Raw genomic sequence first — 11,782 nt, forward strand, 5'->3', positions numbered from 1 at the left:
TTTGACAGTTTTCCGGGTCTGGAATTTTTAGAAAGTGCACAATACATGTACTGCGGGATTTTGTATTAACTTCTGAATACATGATGCTGCTGCAAATAAATGTTACCAACAGGTGGCAGTACTGCCCTATCATTAGGTGTACACAGCTGTCCGTGAATCATAGAGGGAAAAAATCGACTGAAGCACACAATGCAGTTTCACTGTAGGGTTATCCACCCAGCGTTTACGTATTGCCAGCTTTTCAAATAACATGAAAATATATCGAGATATCTAATTCCGACTATCAGAATTAAGCATAACGTTTTGCGAATTACTTCAAAGACTTGTTCTTGAGACAATATTGAACGCGACCGCGAAAACAAGAGAATAATTCAACTTTACACGACTCAGTGGATTACACAGTGGGCCGCGGAAGGAGGTGGCCGGCCTACTTCACGAGCGCTTGGCCGTCGTCCATGGTGATGTAAATCGAGCGCGAGGCCTCGGGGCCGCGAGCGCGTCGTCAAATGGAGACCGGACGAGAGAAGCACAAGCCCGCACAACAGGATCACGCACATCCACACCTTTCGAGTGGTGGGTGAGATCGGAATAACGTATTTTTTAAATGTTCGCACTTCGGTAAACATACGCGTAAGGTTGTTTTATGTTTTTAAAAGACGGTTAACTGTCGAGGAATCGAGTGAATTAGATCCTTCGTCCCTCTGGTGTATTCACCTTTCTCTTGCTCGTCAAAAGAATGCTAACGTTAGCGTAGTTAGCCACGTAACGTCGCTATAATCGTGCGTTGATTTTTAAAAACGGGTTAAACGTGTTCGCTGCAATTGATCGACTTTAATTATCTGAATCGCGCTTCTGTGTTAGCTTGGTACCCGTTATCGGCAGCTAAGACGGTAATCGTAGTGTCATCGAATCTCGGGCAAATTGGTGACGGCTAACCGAGCTGTAGCTGGTTAACGTCTATATTTTTAGCTGCTTAGCAAACAGCCCGAGTTAGCCCAGGGTAGTGTAGTTAGCCGTTAGCACGCTGAAACGTATTGACTCGCTGTCCAGCTGTTTTTGTAGCGGAGCGGCCACCGGGCTGGACGTGTGTGGACGATGGAAACGCGTCCGTTAACGGCCAGTTTCTGCGCGTCTCTTGTGAATGTCCGATAACGCCGCTTATACATCACTGCCGGCTTATCAATAAACATGTTTGCACGGACTAGCACCACTAACGACAGTTAGCAAGCTAGCGATATGGTAATTACCTTACCGTCATTTCTGAAGGGAGCTAGGCCACTGAACCTAGCTAGGGTTAGCGAGCAGTCAGCAGACGGAAAAACTGCTCAGCTTATTTTGGGGACGTCTTTCGGTCTTTCTCTTACCATGTTTGTATTAGGGTTAAAATAAACGTTTGTGTCTCTTTATTGTTCACATATTAATTAAAAAAATATATAAAAATGCGATATTTTTGTTAAGCCATCATATATGTTAGCTGTCAGTTTAATCTATCCACATGAACTTGGTGATTTAATTAAGTCAACATTACCTCACGTATTGAATATAACAGCTACCGCATATACTGTTTTGATTATCTGATTTGGATGTAGTTATTTAATAGTCGCATATTTTGTTTCTGTTTGACCTCCATAGTTTTACATTGTTTTCCGCCCGCAATACATTTTTCTTCCGCTGTAAGCTTTCTTAATGAATCAGCTACTGTGTTTTTTGAAGCAAACATAAAGACTATAATATACGCTGGTTTGTTGGTAACATCATGATTTTTTCTCTCTCCTAGTTGAAACTGACAATGTCTTGACACGAAGACAATAACGAGGAAGGGAATATCCTGAAGAATAAGACGGGTTTTTTTTTTCGTTTCTTTTTTTTTATGGAAGACACACACACAGATGGACAGACATGACTTTCATTGGACAACAGTGTGCTGATGCCATGTGGTCTTTAACGGGAACAAAGCTATAGGCAGGAATATTACCTCCAAACTTGATCTGGGATACCTATATTGGTCCAGAAGGTGTTGGGTTTTCTTCAGTAGACGTAAAAGGCCCTTCCAGGGACAAAGGTGTTGGTGCCTTTTGTGCAGACATTGGTGCAGTACGCTTTGACATGGACGGTCCGAGTCGAAGCGGAGGGTTAAGACAGAGCCGTCGCTCCCGTTCTCAGCGTGACCGAGAGCGGCGCAGACGAAGAGCAGACCTCCGGCCCTCCTCTCCTTCCTCGGCCTCTGATCAGGAGCTCTGCAGAGGAGACTCTCTCCTTGGTGCAAGTGGTGGAGAATGCCGACCTGTCTTTACTGGTGCCAGACACCGGCCTCCTCGTCGGAGGAAGCGAGAATCGGTTTCTTGCGAAGAAGACATTATCGATGGATTTGCTATAGCCAGCTTCATAAGTTTGGAGGCATTGGAAGTATGTGTAGTTGATCTGTATTTTTCATTTGCCATCTCGTTACTTAAGCGTAAACGATTGAATTTTGTATATTAAACTACACTGTCTTTTGGGTGACTTATTTCACATAAATACTCCAGCCTAGATTTTTGTAATGAAATTATAATAATTTATTGCAGACCATTTTGAGCAACACCATAGCTCATGTGTATTATTGTATGTGTTCTAATAGATGGACTGTTCTTTGAAGCCACCGGAGAGAGCTGGCATGTTGGTGGGGAGAGGAAGCAAAAGGAAGAGAGGCCTGGATGAGAACGGAGGACCTCTCACAGAGCCTGAGGAAGGAGCTCCTGCTAATTACACCACCAGCAACGGAGAGAAGCACAAGAACGACAAGAGAAAGAGAGAGGCTAAGGTGGGGGGCAGGGCAATAAAGAAAGAAAGAGTCTCTTCATTGTCCTGTGTTAACTTGTCAGTTGACATTCAGTTTCAGGGTTTACTGGAACCTTTTTGTTTCTCTATATGTAAGTGTTTTGTTAGCCATTACTCATTTAGAAAGTACATCCATCTTGTGTCTGTCATGGCCAGTAACATTTGGATATCGCTGAATAACAAAACAAATGTGATCCGTAGTATGCTTCTGGTCACTTAATAACATTGCAGACAAAAGTGTTGAATGTGAATGTCTTACAGGTCTCTGGAAATCTCATGGAGACAGGATACATTGTAAGTGTGTGTGTGTATGTATGTATGTGTGTGTATATAATAATAATTATATATATATATATATATTAGGGGTGGGCATAGATTAATTTTTTTAATCTAAATTAATCTCACTGAAATCTTGAAATTAATCTAGATTAATCTATATTAAAATGGCTCATATGCGTGCTACCCAAGTAATGACTAAAAGTCAGTTTTTGAGATAGGGTTTCTTAATACAGGGGGTGCGTTAGACCAGGAGCTCATCTCCTGTTTCCAAAATGCATCAATGACTGCTTGAGGAAGCTGTTCTACTTTGATACTTGAAGAAAAAAAACATGGTCAATAAAATGTAGGCTACTCGTTTTATTCAGTTAAACATGAATTTGTAAGCCTACATACTGTACATTAAAAGGGGTTGATAACATGTTTATTCAGCTAAACATTATCTTTGAAATGTAAGCCAACATTTAGTACATTTAACCTCACGGACGTAATTTGGGGGGGACTTTTTCAAAGTTTTGGTCCTCTGCAGTTTTAACGGTTAAAAAGAAATATTTAAATAGCGACGAATCTAGCGCTAGGACCATGCAGGAAACGACCGCTCCGAGCTCCGCTCCGGTAACACTTTACGTTCCTAAAAATGAATTTTCCATGAAGCAAACCTGGCGACTTCGTGGCTGCATCCATGTAAACACACATACAATTTGTAATTCACAGGTTTGAAAACTCGTTCTCGCCCCTACTGTGCAATTTGGTTAGGAATACAGCTGAGCTAAACTATCAAGTTGAAAGTCATCATAGTTTGCTTACCCATTTTGACCCAATTCCCAACCCAACTTTAAGAATAGATTAGTGGCGATAATTTTTATATCGCCCGATAAGAGTATCAAATTAACGAACGCCGTTAACGGCCCACCATATATATATATATATATATATATATATATATAAAATTTGTGTGTGTGTTATGTATGTATACTGTGTGTGTTATGTGTGTTTCATACTAGTATATTGCCATTTCTTCAGATGTTGATATATATGTTGATATTTCAGTATCTTAATGGTTTTTTTCTCTGTGGTTTTGTCTTCTTGTTACTTTGTATTCAGTGTGACACAGAAAGTGAATCAGGAGATAAGGTGGGTGGTTTTCCTTTATACCGAGAACCTTGTGTTAACAGATTTTTCTTTTAGTTTCTATTTTTTCCTTTGTTAGAAATGTTGGTAACGGGTGTTGTTTTTCTTACCTCCAACCCAGGCCTCTGACAATGACATGGAGCCTACATTCATCGTTAGCACTAGAGAAGGTACAGGCCTTGCTCTCACCAACATGCACTTTACCTGGAGACACTGCCGATATATCCAACATCCACAACAGCGCTATTTTTGGATGAATTTATTGAATGCATTACAAAAATAAGAATGATGCAGTACTGCATAGTATACTGCTAATATTTGTATAGGCATTTTATTAGCTGGTGAAAATGTGTATTTTAAAGTCATTAACTTCACATAAGTTGCATTTTAAATGGCTTTACAAGCAAATGCATTGCATTACACAGCAATATGCAAAATAAAAACTAATTCTCAACTGCACTACAATGCTGAGGTAGTCCATCTTCACAGCAGGTGTGTTCCTCCAGAGGTCGGCAACACGAATAGCTCTGCTTATTCTTTACTTACCACTATCAGAACTCTAGTTGGAGTTAAACATCTTGGCGATGAAGAAGTGTTTACAGTGTTCTTGTACATTTCACACACTGATTTTGAATCCAGTTGCTTAATTGTAATAGCTAGTTCAGGGTGCTCTTAAAGTATGAACTGTAAAGCATTACAGTGGTGGTGATACAAGGTTCCCTTTGGTAAATAAGTTGTGATATTTATTTTATGTTTTTAGAAATAATGTTTAAAATCAGGTACATTTATTGTACTAAATAGAATTCAAATATCCGATTATATTAAATAGCTAATATTTATAAGATCTTTCACTTTAAGTCTTAATTGTTTTGCTTAACTAAACTAAACGAGTAGCATTTCAACTAGGCTGTTTTAATGCGTTTTGTCTGTGTTAATTAATGTATTGAAATATTGAATCTATCTGTTAGATTCAAATCTGCATCTGTAAAACCAAATTAATCTGTAGCCTTATCTTTGGAACATTCCTAAATTATTCCAGACTGTATTTGTGGGAATGTCCAATATCATAAAATATCTCCATAATTTTTGTTTCCTGGGTCATGTCATCACTTGTTGATGTTGTCATGTCATTTCATCAGCTTGTTGGTAAAACAGAGATTACATTATACATGTAACTCCAAGTCTCTTTCACGTTCCCAGCTGTGGCCCCCAACCAAGTGAACGTGGCGTCTACTGTGAGCAATGGCTGCACCCTCTTACCTTCGAATAGTGGGCCATCTCGTCTGTCGGTGACACCCAGAGTCTCTGGTCTGGAGCGCAGTCAGGAGAAGAGTCTAGAGCTGCCTTACCCCGAAGCCACCTCTACCTCGTCCTCTCTCCCCTGTCTCCTCTTCCGCTCTCCCAACTCCACCTCCACCCCGTTGCCTGAGCAGCAGAATGGAAATGCTGGGCCGCACCATCGCCACGACTGCAGCCCCCCACGGCACAAGCATAAGCCCTTCCTCTCGTTCCCTGGACGAACGCAATCGTTGTATAGTATGGGGAACAGGTCAGTAGCGCTCAGTGTCAGGCTAAGCAGTTTCTCTAATAAAAGTTCTGACCAAAATAGTAACCGTAGACAGAGAGACCTCATAGCGGGCTGAACCACACATTTTCCTATTTGGTTTTTATCAGGAACAGTACTTCAGTCAAGCCTCCGTCTTCATCGTCCTCTTCCTCATCAATTCGACCACCTACGCCCTCTAATAGTGTGTCGGCTGGCCGAGGCCCGTCTGCGGCAGGTGTGCTCCGGCCTTCGTCTCGACCGAGCCCTGGTACCCTCTTCACCCCTTCTCCTCTCCCTCCGCCACCTCCACTCTTGCAGACATCCCCTCGCTCTGCGGGTACATTTACCTCCTCCGCATTCCTCTGTACTTTACACACTTGCTCTGCTTCACCGTTGTGTTATCGCTTGCGACGAAGCGGTGTTCCCGCTGCTTCCAGATAACCGTGTTCTCTGATGCTCCTCTGCCGCTCACAGATCAGGACCTCCACCGCCAGGAAATGAACTCGCGCTTCTCCACCTCCCAGGGCTCAGAGCGGGAGGGCAGAGTGTCGGCGAGCAGCGCTGGAGTCAGCACTACGTCTGCATCAGGAGGCCCCTCTGCTTCCACTTCCAGCTCTGGGACCTCCAGCAGGTCCACGCAGGCCCAGACTTCCATGCCTTTGGCCTATCAGTTCCATCACCACAACCATCAGCACCAACACACCCACACCCACCAGCACTTCCTGCACCCACCTGCTGCTGCAACTCCTATGGTGAGGAGCTTGCAAATGCTCATATGTGACTTTCTGTGAGCAAATTTTGGTTCTGAAAAGCTGGATTTTCCTGATGGTTATGCAACTACATTATCAATGTGTGTATGTATATTTTCTCCTCTAGTTTGAGAAGTATCCAGGCAAGATGGATCTCTTTCGACACCCAGTAAGATTTATGCTTTTAAAGCTCATATACCGTGAATGTGTGACTCAACGCAAAGCAGTTATCATTTGTCTAAAATGGAAACCTGCATCGTATAATCACTAAAGACTGAAATTCACTTAATGACATACTTTTGAACACTCGGCAGTCTATAGATATGCTGTAGTTACGATGGTGAGGTAACTACTCTTGTATTGTTGTGCGTTAAGTTTTTTCCTCAGTACCCACCACCTGTGCCTGGAATCCAATCTGTACTTCCCCCCACTGGACCATTTAGTTCCCTGCAAGGAGCTTTTCAACCCAAGGTGAGGAATCCTACACTGGTCTTATTTTTATATTTGTGTAACTGGTGACACACCTCTTAGCATCTTATTTCGAATTTCTTATTTAAAAATGGAATCCCATACAAAACTCGTCCCGATATATCGACTTTCCAATATATCAGTTGACCTTATATTGCTAGTGCATGCTGTTAGATGTATGTATATCTGTATTTGGTTACAATGTCCTGTGATTGACAGCTTGTTGCCCTCCAGGGAACTGCCCCAGAGATGACTGCTCGTCTGGGAGTTGTACCTCCTCACTTGCAGCCTAAGGACCCCAGGGTAAAGACATATCAATCATTAATTTATAGGTTTGATTTAACGCTTGTCTTAACTTATATTTTACTATTAGTATGTGCCTGCTGCTTCTGTAAAACGCTATGACATCCACAGTTATATAGTGTATAGTTATCAAATTTTCTTTGGTGATCACAGATAACTGACCCATTTGGACCATCACTGAAAGTCAGTAATGTAAGTATATTGTTTCTTCATTGTTTTCATTTTTGCCAATTGTTCCCCTTAATAAGTACCATTCATTCCACTTTGACTTTATTCCAATGCTGCAGAAACCTGGAAAATGGTGTGCTATGCATGTGCGTGTGGCCTGGATGATTTTGAGACACCAGGAGAAAGTTAAGGTTTGTTAGTCTATTTACCTATTCCTGCTTATTTTTGTATTTGCATAACAAAAGCCTATGCTTGTTTATTCAATGCGATTTTCAGAATTATGGTATCGATATTAATCGAATGACTTATTAAATGACTTTTTATAATGAATATATATCTCGTCCTGTTTACGCTTTGATGTTTGCCAGCTGATGCAGGCAGATCCTCAAAAGCTGAACTTCGGTAACGACCTGTTGCCTCGTCTTCCTGGGCCTGGTAGCATCGGAGGAATTGGGGGCCTTGGAGGACTTGGAGGTCCTCTGCCTCCGACCCATGACCTCACCAGACCTGGCAGCCTCTTTACAGGTGCAGGTACAGGCCTTCCTTTTACTTTCCTGTTCCTGTAGAAACCACCTGGCATTCAAATGAGGCTGGTGGTGTGTGTTTGGGTGTATGGGCTTGTTGCTGTTTTATTTGGTTTTTTTTCCCTTTGATGAAACATTTGAGATGTTTTTCATAAATCCTTATCAGATGTAGTTGCTAAACTGTTATTAGCTATGACATAAGCAATGTACTGTGCACAGAGAAAATACAGATGGATTTCCTGACCTGGGACTTAACTATAGTACTCTGATAGATTTCATTAAAATACTTGGAGTGGACCTAAGACTTAAAATGAGTCTCTGAGTCTCAACACTCAGTGGTGCCCTATTAAAGGGTATTAAATAGTGGTGCCCTATTAAAGGGCATTAAATAGTGGTGCCCTATTAAAGGGCATTAAATAGTGGTGCCCTATTAAAGGGTATTAAATAGTGGTGCCCTATTAAAGGGTGTTAAATGAGTATTTCTTCTCAGGTGGAGTCAATCCGTCCTCCACTCCCTTCATCCCTCCACCAACGCCCCATTCTTTCCTCACCCCAGCAACACATCTGGGTAAGAGATTGGACCAGTGAGCCTAGCTGTAGCCTAGTCTAGTTTTCAGAATGTCCTAATTCAGGAAAAGTGGTTGAGTTCTTGAAGTTGAACGAGTGGTGTCGAACACATTAAAACTGGATGATAATGTGCCCATCATGGCAAGCAGCTTAAATGAGTCCTTTGTGGTTTACCTTTTTGTTTAGTTTGCTTTTACATTTGTACACAGAAAGCTGTTAGACATTTATAATTAATGACGATGTCCGCTGTGTTTATTTCAGATCCATATGGCCGCTCACCCCCTTTCACACCTCTCGGAGCTCTGGGTTCAGGTGCCTTCGGGGGACTCGGTAGCCCTTCACTGGGTAAGTCAAAAGATTAACTTGATTGTCCTTGGTTTAATTGTGTATATACTGATTCCATGTATTAATATGTTCTGTTCATTTTCTCTGTCTTAGCTGCCAGTTCTGTTTTTGGACATAAGGCAGAATCATCTGCAAGTTCAGTGGGAGGATTAGGCAGCCCGCATGATCCGTGGAACCGTCTGCATGTCGCCCCTCCCTCTTTCCCCACAGGGCCCTCTTGGCCCAAAGGTCTAGAGAAGAGGGATGAGAGAGACAGGGGTAAGGACATCGAGAGAAGAGAACTGACCCACATCAAAGATGAAAAGGACAGGTATAACAGGACTCATACTATATACATTACTATGCATAAATTACAAAAAAAAAGTTTTTTTTTCCTCGTAAGCATGTATGTACTCATGACTGTATCTGTTTGCCTCCTTTCACTTCATGTCTTACAGGGATAGTTTACTGTACGGGCGTCAGCCTGTGCGAATGTCGCCCAGCGCCCCGACACTTAAGCATCGCAGCAGTACCCCGAGTTTCCACGTAAATGGCCTGGGACCCTTAAGTGGGGGAGCTGGTCAGTCTGATGGACAAAGCAGGGAGAGAGAGCGTGAAAGGGATCGTGAGCGGGATAGAGAACGAGAGGCTGAGAAAAGGCAGCATTTGCTCTTGGGCTCCAGGGCAGCAGTGGTGGCTTCCTCGGCGCCGGACAGACCTCGTTCGTCCACTTCATCTGTCCTTGCAACCCCTCCTCCGAGTGCCTCAGCAGCACCCTCCCCTCTGGACCTGTTTCCCAGACAGCCACATGCTCTCAACTCAGAACCCTCCCATTCATCCCAAAGAGAGAGTAGTGGACCTGCCTCTTCCTCCTCCTCCTCTGTCAGTTTACTTCCGATCAAGAAGCCTGATCGGACCACAACCCCAGTCTCTAAGCAGCCCAACAGTCTCACTAGTGGGCAGCTTCATGCCCCAGTGAAGGTCAAAGAGGAGAGAAAAGAAGAGCCTGAACCTGTGCCTATCTCTTTACCGCACCCAGCCGTACCGCCTCACAGCTTTGAGAGGCCCAACAGTCGCCACACTCACCATCCCTCAACCCCTTCTTCCACTCTTTCCTTGACTCCCACATCTGGAGTGCCTCTTCCCCCTCCTAGCCCTCACCATCTCGCTATCCTGGATCGCTCACGAGCAGCTGCCATCGAAGCTTTTCTCGGTAGCGCCGGGGGCTCGCCCGGACTGGTTCCGCCGGATCGGTTTTCAGCCCATCCGCACACGTCTCCTCAGGGCCCCACGCAGGCCCCGCACAGCTTCCCCTGGGACCCCTGGAGGGAGCTCGCCGCCCGGGAGCAGCAACAGCGCCGAGAGGTCTTGGCCCTGCGGCCAGACCCCCACCTGGCGCTGCGCTCCGACCCGCACCTGTCCCGTCTGCTTCAGCACCAGCACGCGCGATACCTGGAGGCGGAGAGAGCGGCTGCGGTGGCAGCGGCGGTGGCAGCAGGTCCCCATCACCCCACCGCACCTACCTCCACGTCCGCCGCTTCTTCCTCGGCGGCTCGGCCCGAGTTCGGCTTGATGTCTCACCCCTTCGATCGGCCTCATCAGGTCGGAGCTCCTGGCGGTGGTTTGCTGGACGAGGAGCAGCGTGCCCAGATACTGCGGGAGGACTTTGAGAGAGTGCGGTACTTCGGCATGCATCCACACCTTTCCACGCCTCACCTGCCTAGTCCGTCTCACCCAGCCCACCTCGAGCAGCTGCACGCGGGCTTGCTGTCTCACTCTCAGCTTCATCCTCCTGGTGCGTCCGCGCCAGCGTCCCATCACCCAGGCCTCTACTCTCGCTTGGGCCCCTTACATCCTCATGTTCCCAATGGAATTCTCAATAAGGCACCCAGTCTGGTTGGGCCTTTGTCAGTCGGTCCACCTCCTCCTCTAATTCCCTCTGTGACTAGGGCCTCCACCCCACCTCGTACTTCTAGACTTGGTGGGGCTGGAGATTTGACCCTGTACAGCACACATAAGGACGGTGAGTCCAGATAGTAGTAGGAAAGACTAGGAGATGAATTTACTGCTCTTGAACTGCTCTTCCTACAAATGGAAGTTCATGCAGGAAGCCCAACTTGCTGAAGCTAAAGTAATTGTACACAAGTGTTAAGATGACCTGAGTGGAGGGCAGAGAGACTTCTAGGGCTGCTCAGTATATTTATCCACTGTGGTTATATTGGTGCAATTTAAGGTACTCTTTGGTTTTTTTTTTCCTCTCTCTCCTGTGCTTTTTGATTTATATTTAGAATTTTGTTTCTCAAAGAGGCCTGTGGATGTTTAGACTAAAGGATATGTACTGTTATATGAACAGATGTATGTACAAGCCTTGTGGGGCCATCTCCAAGCTGATGGATCCAGAATTGTATGCAGAGATCAAGTTTCATTTTAACACATTGGTTGACGTATCTATTTCACTCTATGAACTCATGGCTGTAAAAAAAAGCCTGCTATAGAGATTGAGATCTGCTTTTAGGATGAAGTGAAAAGAGGAGTTGAACAGCTGAAGTAGTGCTTCTCTCATTGTCTAGTGTGTACTTTGCCTGTAACTGGAGAAACAGCACTGTTGGAAACTGAATTTTAAGAAACACATCTTCAGCTTTCTGCTCTTAATCAGCCCACAGTAAGTCAGAGGCAAAGCTTCCATGAAAATGATGGTCTGCAGATTTATTTTATTTTAATCTTTAAAAAAATATTAACTGTACATCTTGTTTGATAATATTTTAAAATTTAAAAGAAAAAATCCATTCTCCTACACTCTGACTCAATACGTGAGCTGGGGCAGAATACAGTAGAATAGTGATAAACTGCTTTTGTAATTATTATTGTTAACATTAATTACCTTATATAATAAACATATTCACTGTTTG

At 44.1% G+C, this 11,782-nt stretch overlaps 1 protein-coding gene across 5 annotated transcripts; it reads left to right on the forward strand.

Annotated features, from left to right (window-relative positions):
- Window positions 1-147: 147 nt before the first annotated feature.
- On the forward strand, window positions 148-11,780 carry fbrs (fibrosin). Of its 5 annotated transcripts, none has more exons than XM_077000443.1 (19): window positions 148-573; window positions 1,778-2,406; window positions 2,636-2,800; window positions 3,079-3,111; window positions 4,198-4,227; window positions 4,346-4,394; window positions 5,425-5,773; window positions 5,899-6,107; window positions 6,245-6,522; window positions 6,647-6,688; window positions 6,895-6,990; window positions 7,207-7,290; window positions 7,444-7,482; window positions 7,578-7,649; window positions 7,827-7,989; window positions 8,473-8,550; window positions 8,811-8,894; window positions 8,988-9,204; window positions 9,332-11,780. In XM_077000443.1, the coding sequence occupies exons 2-19, from the start codon at window positions 2,107-2,109 to the stop codon at window positions 10,908-10,910; spliced, it is 3,867 nt and encodes a 1,288-aa protein (XP_076856558.1). In that variant the 5' UTR covers window positions 148-573; window positions 1,778-2,106; the 3' UTR covers window positions 10,911-11,780. The 5 variants fall into 5 exon arrangements, with proteins under 5 accessions (XP_076856558.1, XP_076856556.1, XP_076856559.1 ...); XM_077000441.1 differs by having other exon boundaries at window positions 149-573; window positions 2,618-2,800; window positions 7,827-7,983; XM_077000444.1 differs by having other exon boundaries at window positions 149-573; window positions 2,618-2,800; window positions 5,899-6,005.
- The last annotated feature ends 2 nt before the right edge of the window (window positions 11,781-11,782 follow it).

This window comes from Brachyhypopomus gauderio, chromosome 3 (assembly GCF_052324685.1).
Source record: "Brachyhypopomus gauderio isolate BG-103 chromosome 3, BGAUD_0.2, whole genome shotgun sequence".
Classification (NCBI taxonomy): domain Eukaryota; kingdom Metazoa; phylum Chordata; class Actinopteri; order Gymnotiformes; family Hypopomidae; genus Brachyhypopomus; species Brachyhypopomus gauderio.

Coding starts and splice junctions, on each gene's coding strand:
- fbrs (XM_077000439.1), top strand. CDS start 2,107: ATGGACGGTCCGAGTCGAAGCGGAGGGTTAAGACAGAGCCGTCGCTCC. Junction 3,112..4,197: donor TCATGGAGACAGGATACATT/GTAAGTGTGTGT, acceptor CTTTGTATTCAG/TGTGACACAGAAAGTGAATC. Junction 8,551..8,810: donor CACCCCAGCAACACATCTGG/GTAAGAGATTGG, acceptor TGTTTATTTCAG/ATCCATATGGCCGCTCACCC.